The 25,587-nt window shown below is 40.4% G+C and overlaps 1 protein-coding gene across 3 annotated transcripts in view; it reads left to right on the forward strand.

The window, feature by feature from the left end:
* Positions 1-25,587, forward strand: part of auts2a (activator of transcription and developmental regulator AUTS2 a) — a 288,288-nt gene that overhangs the window by 42,567 nt on the left and 220,134 nt on the right. For 2 of the 3 annotated variants that reach the window (XM_010767780.1, XM_010767781.1), the window contains exon 3: positions 20,736-20,948. In XM_010767780.1, the coding sequence (XP_010766082.1) occupies positions 20,736-20,948 (213 nt within the window). The remainder of the gene's footprint in view (positions 1-20,735; positions 20,949-25,587) is intronic. The other variant, XM_010767779.1, reaches the window with a different exon arrangement.

Below are 25,587 nucleotides of genomic sequence, written 5' to 3' on the forward strand. Positions count from 1 at the left end.
TTGCTGCGGGAAACTCTGGGTCTCCCCCTCGCAGTGCGGGTGCAGCGAGCTGTTTGGCTGATGCAGAGCGGAGTGCACGTGCTGGGGTGTACGGTTTAACCATGTCCTGGATGTAGGAAGGGCCAGATCCATTCGCAGCATGGTACGCAAGTACCAGTCTCTTGAAGTGGATTCTAGCAGTTACTGGAAGCCAGTGAAGGGAGCGGAGGAGCGGCGTGGTGTAGTAAAATGTTGGAAGGTTGAAGACCAGGCGAGCCGCTGCATTCTGGATGAGCTGCAGAGGTCGGATGGCACATGCAGGTAGACCAGCCAGGAGGGAGTTGCAGTAGTCTAGGCGTGAGATGACGAGAGCCTGGACCAGAACCTGCGCTGATTTCTGGGTCAGCTGGGGACGTATCCTCCTGATGTTGTAAAGCGTGTATCTGCAGCAGCGGGTTGTAGCAGCGATGTTTGCAGTGAAGGACAGTTTGTTATCTAGGACCACACCCAGATTCCTTGCAGTCTGAGTCGGGGAAACAACAGAGGTGCCGATGTTGATTGTTAGGTCAAGAGTGGGACAATCTTTTCCCGGAAGGAAAAGCAGTTCAGTCTTGTCAAGGTTGAGCTTGAGGTGATGAGCAGACATCCACCGAGAGATGTCTGCTAGGCAAGCAGAGATGCGTGCGACGACCTGGGTCTCTGAGCGGGGAAAGGACAGAATTAGTTGGGTGTCGTCAGCGTAGCAGTGGTATGAAAAACCATGCGGGCTAATGACAGATCCGAGCGAGTTTGTGTACAAGGAGAAGAGGAGGGGACCAAGAACAGAGCCCTGAGGGACCCCTGTAGTTAATTGACAAGGGTCGGACTCGGACCCTCTCCAAGTAACCCTGTAGGTGCGGTCTTTGAGGTATGAGGTGAGGAGGGAAAATGCAGTGCCTGAAACTCCAAGTTCTTGGAGAGTGCGAAGGAGGATCTGATGGTTCACCGTGTCGAATGCAGCAGACAGGTCCAGAAGGATGATGACAGAGGAGAGGGAGGCTGCTTTAGCAGTGTGCAGTTCGTCAGAGACAGCAAGGAGAGCAGTTTCTGTTGAGTGACCTGCCTTGAAACCAGACTGGTGCGGATCCAGAAGGTTGTTCTGATGGAGATAACAGGAGAGTTGTTTAAAGACAGCGCGTTCAAGTGTTTTAGACGGGAACGGGAGGAGAGAGATTTCTCCGTGCGATGGCTGTCTGACAGCTGACAGATTTCGCCAAGACAAGATGACACCAATGCAAAGTGCTCTCTCTGCTGGCTGATGTATGGTGGAGATCAGTCCCCCGACAAAGCCATTAGTTATGCTCTGACTCAAAGCACTGACATCATCAGCTGCATGCGAATCCTCTGATAATTTGATAACACCTATCTGTAGCTGAGGCCAGTTTATCCCAGGCTAACGTACTGTAGCTCTTCAAGCCTCTCACTGGTGTTGAAAGCTGTCATCTCTGTTTAGCAGTGACCCCAGGGTAGTTTGACAGACAGGTAAAGGGGGGCAGAACGGACTGTCATCAGGGTCACGGAGCCCTGTCGTACTTTTGTCACACAGCCTATCCTCCCAGGAGACATCCCGTCACACAGACAGAGAGAGAGAGAGAGAGAGAGAGAGAGCGAGCAGTGCTGGAGGCCAGCCTCTGATATGCAAACGCAACAGAGTGACGGCTCCTTAAAATGTCTCAGATTCCACTTCCCTGCAGACGCACAACCCGGCCCACAGGATATTGGTTGTGAAAGCAACAAAACCCATACACCCTGCCTGTGTACTGTATGTCAGGTCATTTTTCCAGCGGATTCTTGCAAGCTGTAAAAGCTGTCATTTCCTTGATGCTGCTCAGCTTGCTTTATCCTGGGGGCGCACTCCCACCAACAGAAGTGCTTTGAGCTAAATCACGCAGCCAGGCATGCATGCTCGAACCAGAGGGAGGGCTATGGTTAGTGCACGCTGCACTTTGTGTGGTTACTGAGCAGCGTACTGCCCCCCCACCCCCTACCCCACAATAACTCTCTGTGGTCTATTCTAGATAAAGATCAAGCCAATATGAGGCCCTTGAAGATAAGCACAATTTAGTTTATTTATTTTTTATCTCTGTTTGTTCCAGCCATTTACTAAGTGGATGTTTCAAGTCTCCACTGAGAATGTTTTCTAGTGTATTAAATTAAGAATTTGAAGTGTCCTTTTTTAATTCAGTGTAGATCCATGCAATCATCGTTTAAAATGCAGCTGAAGACACGGTGATTTGATATGCTATAATAAGCTTTACTGTACATCAAATAGCTTGAAAGAAAAAGAGATAACAATCTTGTAAGGCCAACAGAACTGGGCCGTGTCTTTGTTCTTTTCTTTGTCTTTTCATCTCTCACACTGACTCTCACCATATTTCTGGATGTTCTCCCAGACTGTGTCTGCAGTCTGTGTAGATATGAATATAACACACATTCCTGACTCTGCAAATCGTGTCAAAGTAATTGATTTGCCTGATTAATGGCAGGGAAAGGGGAAAGTGTGCGGTGTAATAAAGAAACAGAGTTGTATGAAGATATTTCCTCCTCTGTAATATTTAATTAGCTGGGATAATTAAAAAGCTACTTTTTTTGGTACCTGTTGTCTGGGAACATTAATTATTAGGCTTAACACTGTTGAGATTTTTAAGCCGTTCCTCACTAGTATTCAGTGTTTTGAATTTGTTTGAATAAATGCTTGGCAGTGTTAAATAGATGAAACAGCTAATTGTGGCATTGCTTTCTAATCTCCTAAAAAATACATATCAATATCAATTTATTCCATATCTATTTATCGTCAATATTCACTTAGAGACATCTTGTGTTCTCGTAATTGCATTCTGTGGGTTGTGTTGATGAAGGGAAAAAGGCTCCGCCTGAGTGCAGTCTCGAGGGACAGGACTACAATGGCTGGCTGAGATAACATAATTATACACAACGTTACCTAATGTTCACATCTGCTAACCTTAGCAGTGCTTCAATGATTTATTTCTGTTGGCATACCTTCTGTTTTTAAGTGAGAGTGGGTGGGCTGTGATCTTTAATGTTACACTACTGTGTTTGTTTCTATATGACCTCAAGTAATAAAGATGTCTTTCAGTTCATGTTGTGCAAAGTCATGTCAACATAACATATTCAGGACCTCTAGCCGCATCTCCAGTATTACCTGCAGTTTTTATTTAAATTTGAAAATAAATAAATAGCACATGCAGTTTGGTTGGAACACAGCTCTTAATAGAATTTGAATAGAAAAAGCCTCAAACCCTCCAGCTTGTACGAGATCTCATGTGTAGTAAATACAGTATCTACTTCTGCCGTGATGGTTATGTACCAATCAACATTTGCTAACTAAAATTGGCTAGGTTCAATGACTTAGAGTTCTTCAAACGTGTTCTCCATTAATTAAGCTTTGCTTTTACCTGGAATTTGGACTCACAAGAGAAGGATTAAGCCTTGCAACACTGCAGCTTCTTCTGGTGTTAATTATAGTAATTGAGTGCAGGTTAATATATACAAAAATACTTTTTTACGCAGTTTAATGATAAAAGTCCTACATGCAACCTCCAACTGCATCAGGTGTCCTCTGGAGAATCATTTCTGTCACCTTGGAAAGTAACATGTATTAGGTTTCATTTGGAGGAAGTGGAAGGACAAGATAGTGTTGGTGGTGAATACCAAGCAGTTAGGGTGGATCATTATTGTAATTTGATGGAATAGTGTTCATGCATTGCATATGCAAACACTCTTGTTAGGCTTGATGAGCAACTGATGTGCATTTTACTTAATGATGTGGGCCAGTGCTTTGTAAGGAGAACCTTCAGTTCTGATTTCGATGACTATTACACATTTCTGCTCATTTCTACCATGTAAATAAAGAAATCCACCCTGCTGCGACTGTAGATTAAGTTTAAATATCCTGATTAACAAAGTCTTGCATATGTGCAAATAATTTGATGAGTATCCTCTTAGTGAGTAAATGTCCAATTTACTCACCCAATAACTCCTTGTTGTAACCAATTTAATTGGCTGTGATTTTACAGACAGAAATGTATACATAAAAAACATTGCTTTCTTTACCTACTGCTAAAATGCCTAGAAATGTATAAAACATTTTCACAACTGGATGCTGAAACTGGCAGACTGAAAGTGGGAACAACAGAATCGCAAAGACCAGCTTAAAGAACACACAGAAACACTAACATGCACCGTCTGTCTTTTTATAGTACTCTGATTATACAGAGAAATTCCAGGCTTTATTCAAGATGACTGATGCCGTCACTTCCTAATTTCTTCTGCTGAAACACAGTTGAACCAGTGAAATGTAGAGAAAATGTCTGCCTATGACAGATTACAATTCGTTTTCCTCTCTACAATGAATTCTTAACTCTTTCAGACCGACTTTATCAGTTGATATTCATTTCTCTTCCCCCTCAAGGACTTCCTCGACAAGAATGAAGCAGGTTTCAGGCTTGTAGTTCTTAGCAGACCTATTGCAGGATTTAGTCACTGAGCCAATCCAAACCGCAGATGAATACTAAGCTCACCCCCGTGTAGTCTATCGTGGTGCATTTCCACTGCATCTACTAGGCTTGCTCTTTTTGGTGTTCCATTTGGGATGGTGCTTGGTATCTAATACTTTCCTAAGTACCATTTAAGCCAAGGTTCCAGGCTAGCTGAGCTGGTACTAAAAGGATACGGTAAACCACCACAGACCTCTGATTGGTCAGAGGAAACCATCACACTTAACATCCTGCACTAACTCAGCATGTTTTAATAACAAATTACCTTCAATAGCAATCACTCTCGACCAGGGTTTAAAACAAATAGTAGCTGGCACAATTACACCATATAAATTACTATAACAAAACCAAAAAAAAGAGGGAGAATTGAGGTGGGCAGATTTGTTGCAGATAAAAGGATTCAGGGATTTTCCTTGATTGTAACTGTCTAAAGATGTTGAATTTTAAATGGGACTTTTGTTGCAAAATAACTTTAAATATAACTTTTGCTGCAAATGGTCAAACATGTTTTGATTGATAAATCCAATTAGGCCTTCACTCTCAAGTCTTTAGTCTTTAATTATTGATCCCTCTTTGTGGCTAAGAAGTCATTTTTCTTTGTAGTGCTACATCTTTGGCACTGATTATTTTGCTAATGAGGTTTGACTATATTCCTTTCTATTGGACTGTGCTTCTCTGTATTTATAAATCTGACTTCCTCTGAGGATTGTGCTCGGGAACATTTGAACTCCAAAAATGTAGAGTTTTGGACCGCAGTTAGCATTACATTACATTACATATCATTTAGTTGAGGCTTTTATCCAAAGCAACTTACAATAAGTGCAAAAAACATAAAGAATCAAACTCCGAACAACATGGAAGGTGCAGATATATTCACCTCAAGCAGGATTATACCATAGTAAGTGCTGGTGAATCAGTTACAAGGCCTACATTAACTCAACAAGTTCTTCGTTTAGTTAGCTATATTGAACAATGTTTTTACGAGCTGTTCCTTTTTGTATCATGCACAAGGAAAGCACATGCACATGAGCAAGCATGCTGATGGCATAATACACATTCCTTTCTACATTTGTTTTCTATTCAACTGATCAGGAGGAAAAAGAAGAAATGCAGCACATTTGTTGAACCTCAAGCTTACACACAATGCCCTTTGGTTACAAAACCAATGCAAACATATTGTTGTGTTCATTGTCTGGCCATGAGCTAGCCTATTTAGATCCCCTCCCCAGCTCCCCTGGTAAGCAGGGTCTTTGTTGCTATCAGAGGAAGCAGGTTGGATGTTGCTCAGAGATTTACTGCTAATGAGAAGAGATCAATAAGCTCTCTCTAATGATCGCTAATGCATTGTAGTGTGATTTCAAAGATAGCAATCGTCATTCATTTTGAAGTGGAGAATAGATAGCTAACCTTTCATTTAAAGTAAAACATGCAGCAGTTTCACATGCAGCCTGCCGTTGCTTTGTAGCTCAGTTGAACCTGTCAGGGAGGACACAGTGATGGCCTCTTGGGAGCGTTTCTCCCTGCTAGATTTCCCTTCTCAGATGCCCGTGTTGCTCCCAAGAGTAGCACGTGTATAACATATCATCAGGGGCCAATACACTTCATCACAACAACTTCATTTGTGACACTGTTGGACAAACAATTGTCTACGCTGGTAAATGAAGGAGTTTCAGTTTCTGTGGAATTGAAGACATTTCAGATAAGTTGTGTATAATCAGACTTATGTATCCTTCTATAGACTTTGTCAAACTCTCAACACAAAACATGAAGCATATTATTATCAATCTTGGATCGCTAGATGCTTTCAATAAATGTTTGAATTGCCTGTTTGTGTTTCCCTGAGACTCGTCCTAACCTCCGCTTCTCCTGTTACATCTGGCTCAGTCAGACAGCCTCCCACTCCGAGTGCTGTTTATCAAATAGGTTTTCTCATTACACCTTTGGTGGAAACCTGTCAGTGGCAGTTTATTATATTTTCATAGTTTGGTTAATTCTGTTGGAAGTCTGATTTGTTCTCTTACCTGTTTTACACAGATAGTTCTGTGCATGTTATACAGGAATGAGGAAGTAAATGTCGAGTTTTTTACTCTTTCACTGTCTGTGATATGCAGAATGAGATCACATGCAAGTAACGGCCCGTCCACACAGCAGCGTTAAAAAATCTTCCAACGCTTCTGCCCATTCACTTTGAATGGGGTGACGTCACGTTGCCTCGCTTTTCGCCGGACTGCATTGTGGGGAAGCAAAGCAAAGATTTCCAGGATTTCCAGGATTTTCAGGATTCAAAAGTTGAGCAATGTTCAACTTTTGAAGCTGAGGTGGAAGCGTCAGCCAATCAAATCCCGTTTATGCAAATCTGACAGTACAAACGCTAGCCAATCAAACCGCGTGTAAGCTGGGAGAGACTTTTTCCTCATATTCCAAACGAGAAATTACGGTAGCAAATCACCCGGTTCTTTACGACCAGTAACTATTTACCGGGATACAAACCGGAGGAACCAGGCATGGAGGGAGGTGGCAGAGACAGGTTTTCGCCTGTTTGGGAAGTTTATATCATATATTAATGTGATTTGTTGTTGGTCGCGTTGCTCTCAAAAAATCCCCAAGCTTTCAGACATGCCCACCTCCAAGATTTTCAAGATTTTTTTAACGCTGCTGTGTGGACGGGCCGTAAGGGTTCGGTGCATACAATCTCAACTACATTGAAGGGAAGACCATTTTTGTATTGTTTTTTTCTTTCTCCACATTCAAGCTTACCTTTTTTTCCCCCCCTATCTTTGATATACAGTTGCAAGAAAAAGTATGTGAACCCTTTGGAATTACCTGGATTTCTGCATAAGTTGGTCATAAAATGGAGGAACCCACTGCTGTCCAGAAAAAACATTGCTGCATGTTTGAAGTTTGCAAAAGAGCACCTGGATGTTCCACAGCACTACTGGCAAAATATTCTGTGGACAGATGAAACCAAAGTTGAGTTGTTTGGAAGGAACACACAACGCTATGTGTGGAGAAAAAAAGGCACAGCACACCAACATCAAAACCTCATCCCAACTGTGAAGTATGGTGGAGGGAGCATCATGGTTTGGGGCTGCTTTGCTGCCTCAGGGCCTGGACAGATTGCCATCATCGACGGAAAAATGAATTTTCAAGTTTATCAAGACATTTTGCTGGAGAACTTAAGGCCATCTGTCCACCAATTGAAGCTCAACAGAAGATGGGTGATGCAACAGGACAACGACCCAAAGCACAGAAGTAAATCAACAACAGAATGGTTCAACAGAAGAAAATACTCCTTCTGGAGTGGCCCAGTCAGAGTCCTGACCTCAACCCAATTGAGATGCTGTGGCATGACCTCAAGAGAGCGATTCACACCAGACATCCCAAGAATATTGCTGAACTGAAACAGTTTTGTAAAGAGGAATGGTCCAAAATTCCTCCTGACCGTTGTGCAGGTCTGATATGCAACTATAGGAAACGTTTGGTTGAGGTTATTGCTGCCAAAGGACGGTCAACCAGTTATTAAATCAAAGGGTTCACATACTTTTTACACCCTGCACTGTGAATGTTTACATGGTGTGTTCAATAAAAACATATAATTGTTTGTGTGATTTTAGCTTAAGCAGACTGTGTTTGTCTATTGTTGTGACTTAGATGAAGATCAGAACACATTTTATGACCAATTTATGCAGAAATCCAGGTAGTTCCAAAGGGTTCACATTTTCTTGTAACTGTATTTGCAATATATGGGCCATTATGAAGAGGGGGACAGCAAGAACACTTTTGAGCACTTGACTATTGTTTAAAGACAGACCTGAAACATTGTGAGGATTTATTTTTACTGTGTGCTCTTTTCTCCTTTTAACTAAGATACCAATAACACTCAAATGACAGGAGTACATACAAATAAGTGGATTCAGTGTTACTCCTTACAATTAATTGTGATGCCATCTTAAGAAGCCAAAATACTTTATCTCAGCTGAGTCTTCTTTATTAATGCTGATTTTGAAAATCTGTCTATGCTCAAAACGCGGTTATAAATTCCTTGTGAAATATGTTTCACACGTGGCTTACAGTAAGTGCAACAATGAGCTGCATTAGACAGTTGAAAACTTAAACGACTCGTTGCACGGTAACTGTTATTGTGACACTAAGCTAAACTTCAGCATATCAACAACTCTTAATCCACGAAAGTGCTTGGAATTACTACAGTCATCCTGGAAAGACTGTATTTGCGATGTGAAGCCAGCTGAGCAGTGTGAGAGTGTATTCTGGGTCAGGCCCACTCTGTCTTTCCTGGCACAGTCTCCCTACTCCATTGTAGAGATGGTGATCTTTTGCTGGGTTTCTAATTACCAGTGGAGGGGCAAGTCTGCGCTCTCTGGTTACACAGTTGGCTTTAATGTCCCCGGGCTATAAATAGTGCAGGTGTTGGCTCCCTGTGAGCTGCAGCCGCTGCTCACAGTCTCAATACAGGCAGAAATAGAGCTCTGCATGCACAGACACAGTGTGCTTCATTGATTTAACTTAATGTAAACTGAGCGGAGGTCAGCTTTGTTTTTGCATAAGCAGTGTCAGATATTACTATATCTGATTTATATCAGTACTTAACCATGCTATCTAATCCTGGGGGGAAATTAGATGGCATGGTTAAGTACCTTCACAAGGACACTAAGCTTTTTTTGGTAAAGTCTGAAAAAAGGTTTTCACAGCAAACCACAGTAAGCAAATTCACTGTCAGAATTGCTGGGATATGAAAGGTTGAACATTTCCCATTTCTTCTTCGTCCGTTCGTCAGTCATTCATTTATTGACATTTCCATTTATCAAATTAGCTGAAAGATTATTATTTTGGAATGACCTGAGGTGTCTTTACTTCCGTCTGGGTCGTGCACTGCGCTTTTGAGAAATACAAGTTCATTCAAGGGAAGCTTCTTATTCACTGCAGGATGGAGCAACAAGTTTTCAGATACATAACAAAGGACTAAGTGAGCATCAGAGCAATTTAATGATCTTCGTTCCGTACCCAGTTGCTAAGCAACCTGCACTGTGCTGTCTGAAGCCACAGTGTCCCAAAAGTAACATCACGTCATTAGTCTGAGGAGGAATGGTAGCAGGGAATGTGAAGCCACGGGTTAAACAATCATCACTTTTCTGCATGTTGACCCACCCAAGGTGCCCACATGGTACATTTTCAAAACCACCTTTGTACCGTTAAAAGAAAATGTTCCCATGTAACCAAATGTTTAAGAGTATAAAGAGAGTTAATCGCCTCCTGCTTGGTGGTCAAAGCATGAAGATTGACTGTATTCCAGGCTGAAGACAATCGTGTAAGCCTGCTGGGCTAATCTAACAATCATTTCTTGGCTGGAGACCCCATGGAGAGAACCTCTTTTGTTCAGATGCCATAAACTGTACACCAGTGTACTGTAGAAAGAAAAAACAAAACAATTAAACCAACTGCTATAACTTTCTCCCTCTGAAAATCACTGCTATTGCCTGACAACAGTCTTGTTTTGGCAGTGAGCAGAAGAATAGCACATGCAGAACAGGAAGGCTTCGGCATCCATCATTCACTTCTTTACAGAGTCAATGTTCTGCTGTGAATCATAGAGGTGGAGAAAAGAGAGAAATAACAGGGAATGAGAGCTGTTCCTACAAAGCCAGAGCTTGAAGAAAACCAAGCATTTTCCTTTTTTTTCTCACCAAATCCCAGGAGAGAGGGATGCGTTTCCTCCATAGACTGTATATATAAAGGTTTCCTCCTGTGGTTATTGTTCTGGCTGCACCGCACACTGAAATCACAGAAAACAATGCTTTTTCCAAGACAGCAGTGGAAGCAAATGGGCTTAGGAAAGTTCGGAGAGGATACGTCAGTAATGTATTGTACTTTTTGCCTACTGATTCTTGTTCTATATGATTATAGGCATTATATGTTATTCATTAAACACTTTTACAGGATAAAAAGTACATTTTATGTCCTATACTCAGTTTAGTTGTCCGTAGGTGTTTGGATCAGGGGGTCACTGGTTCAAACCCCTCTGCAGTCAGCATGTCGTTGTGTCCCTGGGCAAGACACTTCAGCCCAAATTGCTCCTGTGGGGATTGTCCACAGTATTGTATTGAGTATGTAAGTCGCTTTGGATAAAAGCGTCTAACAAGTAACATGTAATGTAATAAGATGAGCAGTCTGTTGGTTGTGCTCTGATGTTTTCCTTTGAGGCAATAGATGGAGGCTCTCATGATCAACCAAAGTCTCATTAAAGCTTCCTTCTGGCTATACCAAACACTAATATGCTTCAGCAAAGCTTCCATCCGCTCTGAATCCAGGAGGAGGCTAGGTAAAGCTTTGCTCCTCCACTGGTTTCTAACCTGCAACCACATCACATACAGAAACAACATATTTTTTCAAAACTGATTTTGTGCATTGAGCTGGAATCTCCAGGGGTTCAGACATTACAATGGAATAGTTAATGGACACATATCATAAACAAACACATTCATCTTAATGTATCCACTCTAGATTTAACAGATGATTGCCTCTGACCAGACATTTTGACTCCATTCAGGAAGCAAATTGACGGTAGAGTAATTAAATGGTAAATAACACATTCTGAATACTGCTCTCAGTGAACCATGACCCCGACTCCATATACTGCCCTCCATTGGTCATGAATGCCACATGTTTCCTGCTAGCAGCTCTTCCTCATATCGCTAACAGCTCTCAAGTCCCTTGCCATCTTCCTTAAAAAGCTTTCACTGAATCTTTCAAGGGAATCAGTCTCCATGCTTCTCCCAAGCACATTTTCTTTCACCATGTGGCAAGCTTATACAGTTATAGTAAGTTGAAAACAAGCAGCATCACAAGCAGTGTGTTTGTTGTGTGTGTGGGTGGGTGCCAATGCTGCTGGCTGCTTCCTAAATGTGGTTGAAGCTTGGCACAAGGTGTCGCTTGAACATGTTTGGTTTTAGTTGGATGTAACACTGTAGACAGAAAACCTGTGATATGGGAATTATTATACTCTTACATATGTTGTCGTTGATGATGCATCAGACATGGCACTTGCTGCCCGGGGATTTGCTTTAATGATGTTGCAGGCTGGTGTGTGTGCGGTTGAGTACATTAGTGAGAAAAGTAAATCACTCGAGTTGGTTGGCTGAGTTTTATTTTTATTTGAAGTTATTTCACTCAAATTGATGTTTGTTTTTTGTGTGCTCAGGGACAATAACAATGTATCAAGTTTTTGATGATAATATTTAAATCAACATATCCCTGCAATGTACTTATCCAGATTTTATTTTTTTACTCTGAATTCTCGGCTATGCACAGTGGCAGCATGAGTTCCATGATGACTTGTTAAACAAAAATGACTTTTGGAGCAGTATTAGACTTCATCTGGATGTCACCAACACTATGCCAAGTAAATGTTGCTCTGTAATTGTGCATGTATACTATATAAACCTAAATGCTGATAGTGTATCAATTAGCAATCTATATATTGTTTTTTATTTATATATATATATATGTATACTTTATTGTAAAGCCAGATATTTGCCAAAACCAAGACCCGTAATACATAACATAGCCTATAGTATATTAAAGGTTGGGTAGGTAATTTTGGAGAAACCAGCTCGAGTGTGCTAGAATTAGAAAATACACAATCGGAACAAATCTGCCACTGACTTACAGAGCCCCTCCTCCAACACACACGAACGCGCACATGACCAATGAGGGCACGAGATAAGTTTGCGCACAGAAGGAAGGCTGACAGGCAGGTAGGCCATCCAATTATTTTAGCCGGGCTGGCTAAAATAATTGGTCGTGCTTTTTACAGTACTACGGCTTCCACAGATGACATTTTTTATGTATTTATTTTCAAAGCATTTAATATATTCATTGCTATCGGGATGTTAAGAGCATTCCATTGAATATAATAAAAAGTGTTTCTGAAATAAATTACATACCCTACCTTTAAGTATAATAATCTGCTCACACAAGCTGTTTTTTTTAAGGCTTGTATAAGCATGTACAGTATTTACTTTAGAGGTTAACATGAAATGTTCATATAATAAAACATATTTTTGTATTTAAATAGAGTACCTTTTGTCATATGAATGTAAAGTCTCGTGCAGATTACAATTAACTCCCATCATGCCTTGCCATGAGGAGATTTTAAACAATGAGTGAGTTGTCAGTTGTAGAAAGCTAAACAAATTGGCCCTTCTCACAGAAAGTGAATCTTCTTTAGTAATAGTGAATGTCAAACTCCAATAAAAGCTCTAACCCAGTGCAGTCACCTTAAGCAATATGTGTGCCTGTTCAAGCAAATGCTTCATTTGCCTTAACATCTGTCAGCAATTGGGTGTAATTATTAAAGCCAACAAGGGCAGCTTCAAAGCTGGGACCAATATCAGCACATCATTATTTCCTTGTTGTTTGTTTTGAACAGGGCAGCCTGCACTTCATCTGATTTCGCTCTCTGCTTTATTTATTCATTGTTGTCGCATGTTATCCCGCTGTTGCTACACATAAGGCTGAACCTTACAACCGATGTCTGCATCTAAAATGCTCTTTATTGGCTTTTACAAGAAAATGCAGTGCTCTGTTTCAGTGACACAGCAACACAAACCGTGCTGGTTTACGTCTTTCGACACCCATAAAGGGCTGCTCTGCCTGCTCTGCTTACTCAGTGATTAACATGAAAAAAGCCAGGCTGTATCTGCTCCTCATGTTTATTTAATCAGAGTAAATGTTGTGGGTTCTTGTGGCTCATGCTGAATGTTTGTTTTTCATTAAGTCTTGGTCTCTGTTGGCGCCTCTGCAGAAGGTCTGATTTCCCTCCTGTCAAGAAGCACAGTGGAAACAAACGCATGAACACAAACACATGCAGCGCCATAAATACAAATGTACATGAATAAAGATGTGTTGACTTCGATGCTTAGTGAGATCTGTTGTTTCCAGAATGGAGATATTGTCAGGACCTTTTTAGCAGCAATATGTTTGGAATAATGCCAACCTCCCACCCACTACAGGCCTGTTGGCACTCTGGACACGTTTTCCAAGAATGTTTATGGTGGAAACAATGGAGACATTTGATTGCCGCCTGCGATACAGTATGTCAATGAAATTGTCAAATTGAATTTATATAGCCCAATGTCAAAAATTACACATTTGCTTTAGACTTTATAAATAAGTAAGGCTCTCACCACTTCAGTTGTTGTGTTTTTTTCCGGAAGCCTGATTTAACTGGATGATACAAATAAGACCATGTTGCTAAGATTCCCATTTACCTCAGTTTCCCTCGCTCCTGTCTGCCCTCACAGAAAGAAAAAGAAAGCAGTATTTGTTTAACAGCCAGACACAACCATGAAATCAGATTGGCATACACAGGATATCCCCTTGTCTTCTTTCACGCACCCTCCTGACTCAAATGAAGAAAAAAAAGAACTCTGCTATGATGAGATTAGTGCCAGGAAATTGGCTGGGTGTCTTTGTCTGTGTGTATGTAAGTGCATTTCTTGAAGTGGACCCTTTCTTGTCAGGCCCAGCTATTGCTGTTAGAGTGCTATGATGAGAAAAGATGGTGAACAAACAACTTGTAGATGGTTATGTCTGTCAGGGGAATTATTTACTGCCGACCTGAAAAGCTCTGCTAGCCTCAGACAACTCTCCCGCTACTTCTGTGTATCAAACAGACTGGAGCCGTTTCTCAAAGTCGAAGACTTGGTAGGACATGTCCTTCCGAGTCAGGTCCTTCAGAGGCTAGGCAAGAATCCTTCCTAGCATTCGGAGAACGAAGAATGGAACAGGCTAGCGTGCAGGTGTGCATCATGTACAAGGCTAATTATGAGCTTGCGTTACTTTCACGGAACACATTTATGGTGATAACAAATGTAACATATTTACCAACACATTTACTACGCCACTGAACATACTTACATTTAAATGTGTATTGCACAGATTCAGCCATTTTCCGCCAAAGATTTGGGAAATTGGTCCGTGTGCAAAGAATTGTGGGCCATTTAAGACCGCCAAGGATACACATAAGCAGCCTTGAAATGTTCTGCAACGAAGGATTCAGTCCTCGGTAGAATTCCAAGGATCCTGTACATTGGAACATTCCTTCGGCGGGATTCAATGACGTAGCATCCTTGAAATAGAGACATTGAGAAGCAGCTATTGGCTTATCTGCACCTGAACATTTTCTTACTATACGTAAAAAAATACAATATATTAAAAACAAGCCTGAATTCAAACTATTGTAAGGTATTTGAGCTGCATACATTGTATTGTGTTTAGAAATTGGCCTCGAGATGTGGGAAGCCAGCCTTGATACAAATAATTAATGAACCTCCCTTAACTCACATTTCAACTTTCAATCCCAAACGTTTTTATGAGTCGGGAAAAAATAAACTCTGGCTCAAGGATTTTCTTAAATGCTAGGTCACCTTGGTAGAAAATGCAGTCTTGAGTTTAATTAGTTTCTGATTTTGAATTGTGGGGACATTTTTTTGATTCTTCATGTAGTGCACTGCTTTTATTCATCACATTTAAATCAACTCAGAAGTCAACATTAAATGCTGAGTTCCATGATCTACTGTACATGAATGCAATAGTTAATTTTGTTTGAAATTCTGTACTACCTTTTCATTCCCTTTTACTTTATTCGGGAGCTGCTGTCCGCTCATGAATCTTCGGCTCCTTTCTTTGAGCTACATCCATTTGCACCTTGCTCGATCCCTTCAATTATTTTTCTCACACAACTTTGGCTCATTATTCTGGTAGAGTTGTTGTACTTGAACTTCTTGGTATTTGTACTCCTCTTTGTTTCAGGAGATGCAGTTATTAAGGTGCATAGACAGAAGGCTCAGTCAGTGGTGTTTTCTCCACGGTCAGTTTTCTTGCTGAAGCCAGCAATGGCTGATTGTGAACATACTGTATGTGGATTGCTCTCACTTTACTTTCAGAGTAAAAGTGTGTTTTGTTGGCAAAACTACTCTGGGACAAATGTTTCAGTATTGCACTACCATTTGGAAAAACTCCCAAAAGCTGTGCCACATTACCATTCTGCCTCATTCAGTCCAGGCATTTTGACTCTGACCCCACAGAAAGACTTGGAGGTTACCTATTGTTTATCCCTTTCATGATTGTGGTTTTAAAACATAAGTGGGATCTGACAAACATAACAATGTTATTTAAAAGATGATGCCAAGCATGGTCAAACATTGCTTTACTGTGTCTAACATTAGCTCTGAATTGCTTTTACAGCTTTTTAATCTTAAGAAAATACTTTGTACTGAGCCATCTGGAAAATAAAGCAGATTGTGAGGCACAAGTTTTTTTCCATCTTAACACAATAATTGAATGACTCCTTGTGCTGTAAAGCAAGTGCCAGTTTCCATGCATTACTGGGTCATCACTGTAAAACTAACTTCTGTACTTTGGCCGTGTGGATTTATATTGTTATTTTCAATTATGTAGAAAGTATGGTATCAATATAAGCAAAACTATGACACAAAGAACAAGAACAACAACAAATAAATGTTCCTATTAATCTGCAGCTTAAAGTCTTTTATCATTTCATGTAGAAACTTCTAGAAAAAATACTTATCTCCATATCGCACCTTTTTTATGACCAAATTCCAAAGATATTTAGTATACAATAATGTTTCAAACAGAGAGGAAGAACACATCAACAGTCATCACAGTGTTAAATAATGTTGTAATTCCCCTCACAATTGGCCGATAAAAACATGCAATTGGGCGAGCTGCATTAATGCTTTCCAGTTGCTGATACATAATAGTGTGATGAGTAATGTGATCTGTTGGGCCCCTAAATAATAATCACATAAATTCAGTTGTTTGAACATTAATTTAGAAGATAGCTTACATCCGAGTTATGCCCCCACAAGAAGCCCCAAAGTGAACCTGGCTATGAACCATTAGATTGCACATGAAGGAGGTCAGCTGGAATCACCCCCTGTAATTGGTTGCATCTTCACAAACAGCTGTAGTGAATCACCCATCAATTTGTTGCGCCCTACTCTTGCTTAATGCTATTTCACACCTACTAAAACTGTTAATACCAGTTCAAGGACTCCCTAAAGAAAGAGAGACATTTCACTACTCAACTAACCAGACAGCTCAAGTTGATAAGGGCTGTTCTCCCGGAGAGATTGTACTCATCAGTCCTTATTAGCATTCATTAGATCTCTTATTATTGTTTACTTAGTCTTCTGTTGTGTAGAGTTTTGAGACGTGTGTGTTGCTGATGTACACGGGAGCTTGTGCCTGTTTGTCTCTCATCAACATCTGTTGTTCTGCCACCAGTCATCTCTCTCTTTGACTCTCTGCTGGGGATCAGCTCTGTACACTCATTAAACTGTCTCAGTAGCACAAGTTGGTTAGAGTGATTCATCAGCCTCTCCCATACGTGTTTGTTTGGTGGCTCAAATGCCATCAAAGATACATTGTCTGGTTTGTTTTATCTTCTGTTGTAGATGTTGAGTTCAGGGTGCTTCTCCCCACATAAGATGGACAACAAAGGTACAAACACATGACAAAAGAGTGAGAGAAAAAGGGAGACAGCTGAGACGAGCAGGAGAGAATGCATCAGATAAAAATAGGACACTGTACAGTTTTTGTTTGGAGAAGACATCACATGCTGCAGGATTTATTAATACCTGCTCCTGTCCAGTTGACCAAACTAAATCTTCCAATTCATTCCAGTTCATATTTTCAAGCGTAGTGAAGTCAGAGCTATCCTTTGTTACATTCAACCTCTCCACAACTGTGAATGTATCCTCATTGACAAACCATTTCACTTTTATTGAGCGCACCAGAGGAAGCACAGTGTATTGACTGGCCCTTCACAAACATACTTTATAAGAAACGGTGATGAGGAATGTTCAGGAAAAAATTGCATGCATCGTGGGATATTAATACAGTGCAGGCGTCTGGAGTTTAATAATGTGCAATTTTCTAAAGATTCCACATCCAGTTTGAAGGGATATTTTGGTTATGTTAAAATGACACAACAGTGAAGGTTATAAAGTAGATTCAAGACATGTTTTAATACTTATCTTGGAATAATAGGTTATGATGGTTTTTCGACAAAAAAGTACATATGTTAATAATACAATTATTGTTCCCTATTAAACCCTAATTTTAAAATCCTGAATCTATAGATATGCACAACATGTCTCCTAGACACTTCAGCAGTCCAATAGAAAATATATGCACCTTTGTCCTGTCTAGAATTTTAGATGCAAAATGGATGTGTGTTGGGTGTATGTCGTGCTGTGTATGGTCTATATGACAAATTATACAAAAAGCTATTTTATAAGAAAGTCTAATGGAAAATCAAATGATCTGAATGCAAAATGCATAATTCCGCAAGTGAGGCTCAAACATGTGTACGAACACTAAGAAAAATACTTTAATGAGTAGAGAGGGTGACTTTCAGTAGTTACTGTATATAATCATTTTTGATGTAAAATATCAGGATTTGTTTTTAACTCGTTATCACACGAAACGTTTAAACATCCAAAATGTGCCAACACAATTAAATAAAGTTGACTAAAAAAAGCTGCCTTTCAGATTATAACAGGTTGTAAGGGTACCTGCATACATGCATTTCCACCAAATGCCACAGTGTAATTACACTGTACACTGCCAAACAATCACAAAAATGAAAGCTTGTTGAGAGAGTGAGCCATATCGGCTAATTACTTTCTTTTCACTGTCTTCCCAAGGCGCTGAAATAAGGAATTTGTCTTGCTATTGTTCGTAGGGTAGGCAAAACAAAACATGCAGGATTTATTCCAGGCAATCAGTTGATTTGGAGGCTCAGAAGCATGCAGAAAGCTGGCACAATGGAACCTATCTCAGCCCCTTCATAACTGTGTCACTCAGGCTATTCTGTACACTGACAATGAATGTCATGTTGCATTATTTGCCTTGGATGAGTGTGGGCGGGAAAGGCAAATAAGATTAGTTGATGCATGCACTTGTTTTCTGCGAGTGACTTGAGGCCTTTAGAGATGGTTTAGTGAGTCAGTGGCAGTAGCACACCCATCAAACTGACAGCAGTACATATCCGTAACACTGGTGATGTAATTCTCTACAGGCATGCTAAGGTTGCTTCGAGGTGGTCCTTCAGCCAGAAACTGCTGCTGCTTGAGATGTGGTGGATTTATTTTTCTCGCCAGTATTTGGCAGAAAGGCTGCCCCGATTTCATTCCTTATATGCACTGCACACCAAATATGAGTCACACTGTGGTTTCTGAGGGCTGCGGATAAATCCTGGACTAGGGCAAGGTTTTAGAGGCCAGCTTAACTGCTGTTCAACAAATAAGCTATAAACCACCACTAAATATGTGACTGCAGCCTTCCTGCACTGCAAGTGAAAGTTTTAGCAGCAAAAACTTAAAAGTAAAATATGTGAATTGGAAAAATAGAAAAAAAAGAACATCAGCAATAATAAAATGTAACCAATAACTGAATAAATGTATTACCGTGTATTATACGTATTATACGTGTATGTAACACGTCATGCCTGGTCGAAGTAAAGCAAATTTTACTATTTTATATTCTGTGGGGTGGTTTAATTCATAACCATACATTATATTTACTTGTATTTACTTTGATGTAAAGCCTTGATCTTGAAATTGACTATTAAATGTACTGCTATATAGAGCTTGAGTAACGCAAGGCAAGTTTTTTTTAATAGCACATTTCAAAGTGCTTTAAACATTAAAGGCATCAGGTAAACATTGAATACATATAAATACATTTTATATGGTCATTAAAAGATAAGTAAATAAAATGTAAACAAGCTCAACTAGTATCAGACTTATAATTATTTAGGTAATCAGAATACCTTTATTAGTCCCACAGAGGGTAAATGTGCATCGTTATACGACAGGATATAGCAATAGTATTGGAAAAACCGGCAACTTGGGTCTCGTTACTATAATTAAAACAATAGCTGTACACACCCACCCAGAGAATAAGTCCTTTATTATAAATCACTATATATACTGTATAATTTCCTTGACCTTTAAAGGGTCCATGTTTGATTGTTGCTAATGCCACTGGGTACTCAACCTTGTCTTTTTAGCTTTCCTGTGAAAATGTAGCATCGACATGTCATTAGCTCCGCTGTGGCAGCTTTGCACCTTCCCCCCCAACAGTCGGCCTACACCAGCTCAAATGTCTCCCAGGGGATCTTACCAGCGGTGGCTCTTTGGTGTACAATGGAGCAAAGCAGGTCACCAATTCAAATAACAAAGCTGATTTGTTCCATAAGCTTCTCTGTGAACTGCTGTGATACATAACACAGTCTCTCCGTAGCAGATGAGTGGTTCTATTGATCAGCCCTGTCAAACTGTATAACCCCATGTGTGGACCCTGCAATATTGGAGTTGTAGCTTATCGGTTTGCTTTCAGAATACAGTTTACTTTTTGAAAAGAAAAGTCTTCTGATGTTGTTTTTATTTGTTGACGGATAAACTGAACTCAATTGTGTTGATGTCTCTTGCTGTGCTTCTGCTGTTCTGCTTCCTTCTCAGAAATGTGGCTTTAGGTGAAAACAAGTTCAATCAAAGTTACCAATCATCTTCATCTTTGCCCGTTCTACTTCAGGCCGAGCTTGAATGTTGTTTAGAGTCTTATTATCTGGTGCTCCCTTTATCCTCAATATCCTTGTTGGCTTCTTAACTGTTCACTTTTAACAAAGCAACCCTTTTTGTTATGCTGTTCTTTGTGGAAAAATGTGTTAACTTCACTTCACTCCTTTTCTAAAGTGGAGATTTGTTATCTGTCAAAACAGGCTTACCAGAGGATATACTGTAATTTTTGTAAGATCTGGAGTGTTGTATTAAGTGGATTTTGTCCAGGTATAGAAAAGAAAAGGATTAACATGTTAATGAACTGAACTACGGAGAGAATATACTCAGCAGCTTCATTCATCTAGCTTTCAGACTCCTAGATTCATTATCAAAACTCGGCAATAACATTTTTGTGTTTTTGCCTTTTGCAGTTAATGCATTTAATTGTGCTACCAAATTCTGTACAATGACAATAAATGAAACGTATTGCAGAATCCTCTAAAGTCAGTCATACAATACGCGCTCTAAAACACCTTACCAACATTTTGGTTTTGGACTAATCCAGCTTTCTCTTCTGTTGTTTTCTCTAAAGAAGAACTTGACACTGAGGCCCAAGGAGTGCAGAGAGAGCCCGGCAGTGCCCCTACGCAAGAAGAAGGCTGGGAGGGTCCTCAACGGCCTGAGCCTGGAGCCCTGCAAGAAGACTGTCCATCATCAACGGTCTTCAGACCAGGAGAACAACCCCCGCCTGGTACAGACACAAGGCAAGAAGAAGAAGAAAAACCTGAACAAGAAACACAAAAGGGTGAGTTTAAGATCTTTCTGTCGCACAGTATTGATACAGTTATCAGATCATATCTGCAATATATCATTTATGATAAATGTAGCAGAAAGCTACAATTCCATTATGAGCTGTAATACGCCCTGGAGAAAATTAAGAGACCACTCCAAATGTTTTTGTTAAAGGGGGACGCTTTTGTACGTCTTTTATACATGAATATGTGTCCCCGGTGTTCCAGGGAACTCACCAAGTGTCAGAAAACGCAACCCTCTCTATTTTCTTCCATACCCAAATCTCTTAAAAAAGAGATCTATTTTTCTCCCTCTCTTCTGACTTGATCAGAGCACGCTACCCTCTCCTGCAGGGGGGCGTGGTCAGCTGCAGCTCACAGAATCAGCCCCCTGCAAAAACAGGGCTGGAGAACAGCAAATAGAGCAAAATGACGCATGGCTAAAATGCATGATCTGTTTGGTATTTTGAAAACAGAAATGTATAAATATAGGTATGGCCCTACAATATATCATTTAAATATAGCATGATAGGTCTCCTTTAAATCTAAATCTCTACAGGTATGGCAGCCATTCCATTCCAGTGTCTGTTGAATTCAGAGAGACTATACAATAGACTATACAATTAAAATGCTTTTAACACATACCTATAAATAGTAAAACCAGATAAACTGATTATGTTGCAGTGGTCTCTTAGTTTTTTCCAAAGCTGTACATACAGTATGGATACATCCTGTGATTTCAGTGAGAAATTAATATTAGCAATTAATTTTTCTGACACACAGACTCCATGTAGAGGCTGTTTATGTTTCAACCCATGGAGAGAAAGCTGAATGTTGAGACGATCTGGATCATATTTATTTATTTCAGTATGACAGCTTTAATGACATGACATGCATGTACAACATACCCATGAGTTGTGGTACAGAGCAATGTTTGACTTGCACTGGTTGAATGAATAAAGTTAAAGTGCACTAGTCATGTGAAATAGACATTAAGGGTATGTGAGTGTATATCAGTGTACTCTATGCCTGAACATATCTTTGTGTGTAGCAAGGTGACAAGGTCGATAATGAATATTTATGTTACACTGATACAGTGGCTTATCTCTACCAGCAAGGACTAGCTGTCTCAGAATTACACACACACACACACACACACACACACACACACACTTTATTCTCTGCAGTCTCTCTGTGAGAGGCTGGGTCTTCTTGAGCTGCAAATTCAAGGACACACACACACACACACACACACACACACACACACACACACACACACACACACACACACACACACACACACACACACACTTTATTCTCTGCAGTCTCTCTGTGAGAGGCTGGGTCTTCTTGAGCTGCAAATTCAAGGACATATCTGAGTGGGTCGTTGCAGGACAAACAGCCATGAGGGAAAACAAAGACACAGGTTACAAGGCACGGCATTCACCCCATAAACTGTACACTGTTGACTCAACTGTGTATAAGCAGGAGTGTAATGGTTTCTGTTCCACCGTTGTTCACAGATTTGAAAGCTGTGATTTGTGTTCCTTTGACACATTTTCAGATTTCTTTTATATGACACACCTTCAATATTTACATTAGTCTAGCTCAGACCCATGTAAGGTATTCAGTGGTGAAATGAAAGTAAGTGCATCGACAGTATTCAAGTACCCTACATAGGTATCATTTTCTTTTCCATTTTATGCGACTACTAACACTGCGCTACATTTCTGAGTAGCTCTGGGCAATTTATCGATATTATATCATGATATGAGACTCTTTTGTCTTCAGTTTTGGATATCCTGATATGGCTCGGGTGTTGTCTTTGTTCTGATTTTCAACTCTGCATTACTCTGTTGTCATTTTCTGAACTTACCTTGGCTTTACCTGTCTGGGCAATGTATCCATATTACTTATGAAAATCAAAAATCATATTCTGTAAATATTTTGTGAAAGCACCTATAGTCAACCCTTTCCTCCACTCATCCTGTCGTCATTAGTTAGTTGTGTTGTTCTCCCAACTGTGTTCAAAGGCTTCTATTTTTAACAAATCACATGACAGAGAGTACAGTAGTGATGTGACTGCAGTATTACTATAGGCGCTTTCACACCGGAGTACTTTTCCCAGTATAGTTCCGAAAATGTGCGTTCACACCAAAAAAATCCGGAACTAGAACTTAGTTCATGAGAACCATTTCACCCCCTTTGCAGTCCTTTCATGGGAGAAAAAGGTTCCCATTTCTGATTGGCTGGGCGGAATGCAAACCACGCTGGGAGTCCCAGCAGCTTCTACTGAAGCCAGTCCCCAACTCCGAGGACTTCCTGCTTGTAAACCCAAATCAGAAGAAGAAGAAGTGACGTCAGCGGCTTCATTTGACTAATCCTCCCTCAGGGACTTATTCCGGTGTGAACGCGATCTGCTCTTAAAGAATTCTGATGAACTAAGTACGACAAAGTACTTGGTGTGAAAGCGCCTATTAGCTCCTGAATCCTGTAGCTTAGCAGCAGGCCTGACGGTCATGTCTGCTCCTGTACTGGCTAATGGACAGATGGTGCTGCCTGCCACTCTCAAGGTTGTTTTATAGTTATGTGATCACAGTACATAAACCAATCAATGTCCTGTATGTGAGACTATGCACCTGCATCTTGATTTCATGTGTCTGGTTATGTTTGTGTTGCATATGGGACTATGGTTGGCTATGTTTGGGTCCTGAGTGGTGTTTAGGGAGCCCAACACTGATCTCATCACAGATGCATTTACTCACGTGCAACCTCTCACACTCACACACACGCACACGCACACGCACACCACATTCTCACCCACTCTGTTTCAACTCCCTGACCTACTCACACTGAACGCAGCATGCGCGGCCATAGCCTTCCACACACATTACAGGTGTGACATGATGGCAACAACAGCGACGGGTTGAATGCAAGTCCTTTCAGCTCAGTAAATAATAAGAGCTCTCTCAGTTACAAAGAGACTTTTTCATTTTGATAATTATTGTTAATGATTTAATGAGTGTAGTACTGATGATTGTGATAATGCGTTTGCCTATTAATACCGAGACTGTTACAGAGTCACCTTTCTTACTTTGATTTGTATTGCTTTCGTTCCCTTATCAACCTTGATGCTCAATAACACCCTAATCTGTCACGCTTTATGACATATGCATAATTAAAAAGATCATCATCTGCGCCTCATACGCCACCCCTTTTTGTCCTCTCTGCAGAGAAACAAGCTGCAGTTATCTAGCGCAACTATTATCTTTTCTTTGCCTTCACTATAAATAAATGTTAAGGCATTGTCCTCACACAAGGTTACGTTTTAAATGTCAGAGGTCTATCTCAAAGTTTAATTCTCCATTTAGAAAATGCTTCAGTCTGGTGAGAGAGAGCGCCTGTTATCAGCACTTTTTGTTAGCGATGACTTTAAAGGAATGAGGGAGGAAGAGAGAAAGAGAATTTAGTGTTGAATAAAGAGAGAGGTGTTTTTTTTCACTCTCCTTTTTTTAGTTCCTCTTCCAGCCGATCTCGCAGATTGCAGCAAATGTGTTTGATCTCTGGCACTGACCCAATGTACTGAACTATGAGATATTGTAAGCTCAAGCGGGGGAAATAGAGAAATGTTTATAAGCGCCTCTGACATATCGCCTCACAGTGAAAAAGAGCCAAGATAGAGAAAGCTCCACCACAGATGGATGAGAGAACAGTAGGAAACCCCAAATATCTGACTGACTGTTCTCCATCATTTATTGCTTGTAGCTGTATGTATGTATGTATGTATTTGTATAATGGTCATCATAATGAATAATTGATCTTTGAAAAATGCTACTTTGTTTGTTTTTTTTAGCTCTAAAAGACTTTGTGATACCGTTTTAGGTTGAGGAGTTTTCAATTTATAATTGCTTTCTGTCAGTCAGCTTTGTGTCTGAATAGTTTGTGTGTGTGTGCATTGGAATCAAAGTAGGTAGTGTGGCTTACTTGCATGTATGTGATAGCTCTACCTTGTTGCTTTTAACTTAATTATGCATGTCTACTCTACAGTAACATTTCTCAAGGACAATATTCAGATATAAAGTATATTTCAAACACAAACAAGGAATGTTAAGTGTAGGATTACAGCAGAGTGTATTACAACCTGTTTCACGTAATGTATGCACCAAACTGAGGTTGTACGCTATTTTCAGGAGCACAGCTGAAATGTAAAGACATGCGCCCACTTTACAAGTTAATAAACATAGAAGGGAACACGTTTTGGGTTTAGCTTGTTTGTTTATTCATATGTCCCAATTGATATCTCAGGACAGGCTTTGACAAATTGTTAAGGTAATGTTACATTCCACCATTAACAAGCACCATTAACATATTACACTCCCTGGGCCAATGGTAGTGCGGCATCTACAGGTCAGATAATAACTTCTGTCATATCTCAGACTGGCAGGATACATGTTGCGTCTGTTTACCCGTCTGTCTGTCCCTCTGTCTGTCGGGGGTGTTGTTCTGTTCTTGTGAGGCTCTCCTCAGCTCACTGATGTAAGATGATGGCCTGTGGTGTGTGCTGCTTTGTGCTGGAGCTCTGCAGAACAGAGTGGCGTGCTGTGAGGCCCATCTGCTCTCTGGCACTGAGTGAGTGGGGAGTAGAGTAAGGCG

Source organism: Notothenia coriiceps, unplaced genomic scaffold (assembly GCF_000735185.1).
Source record: "Notothenia coriiceps isolate Sejong01 unplaced genomic scaffold, NC01 NC01_scaffold00004791, whole genome shotgun sequence".
Classification (NCBI taxonomy): domain Eukaryota; kingdom Metazoa; phylum Chordata; class Actinopteri; order Perciformes; family Nototheniidae; genus Notothenia; species Notothenia coriiceps.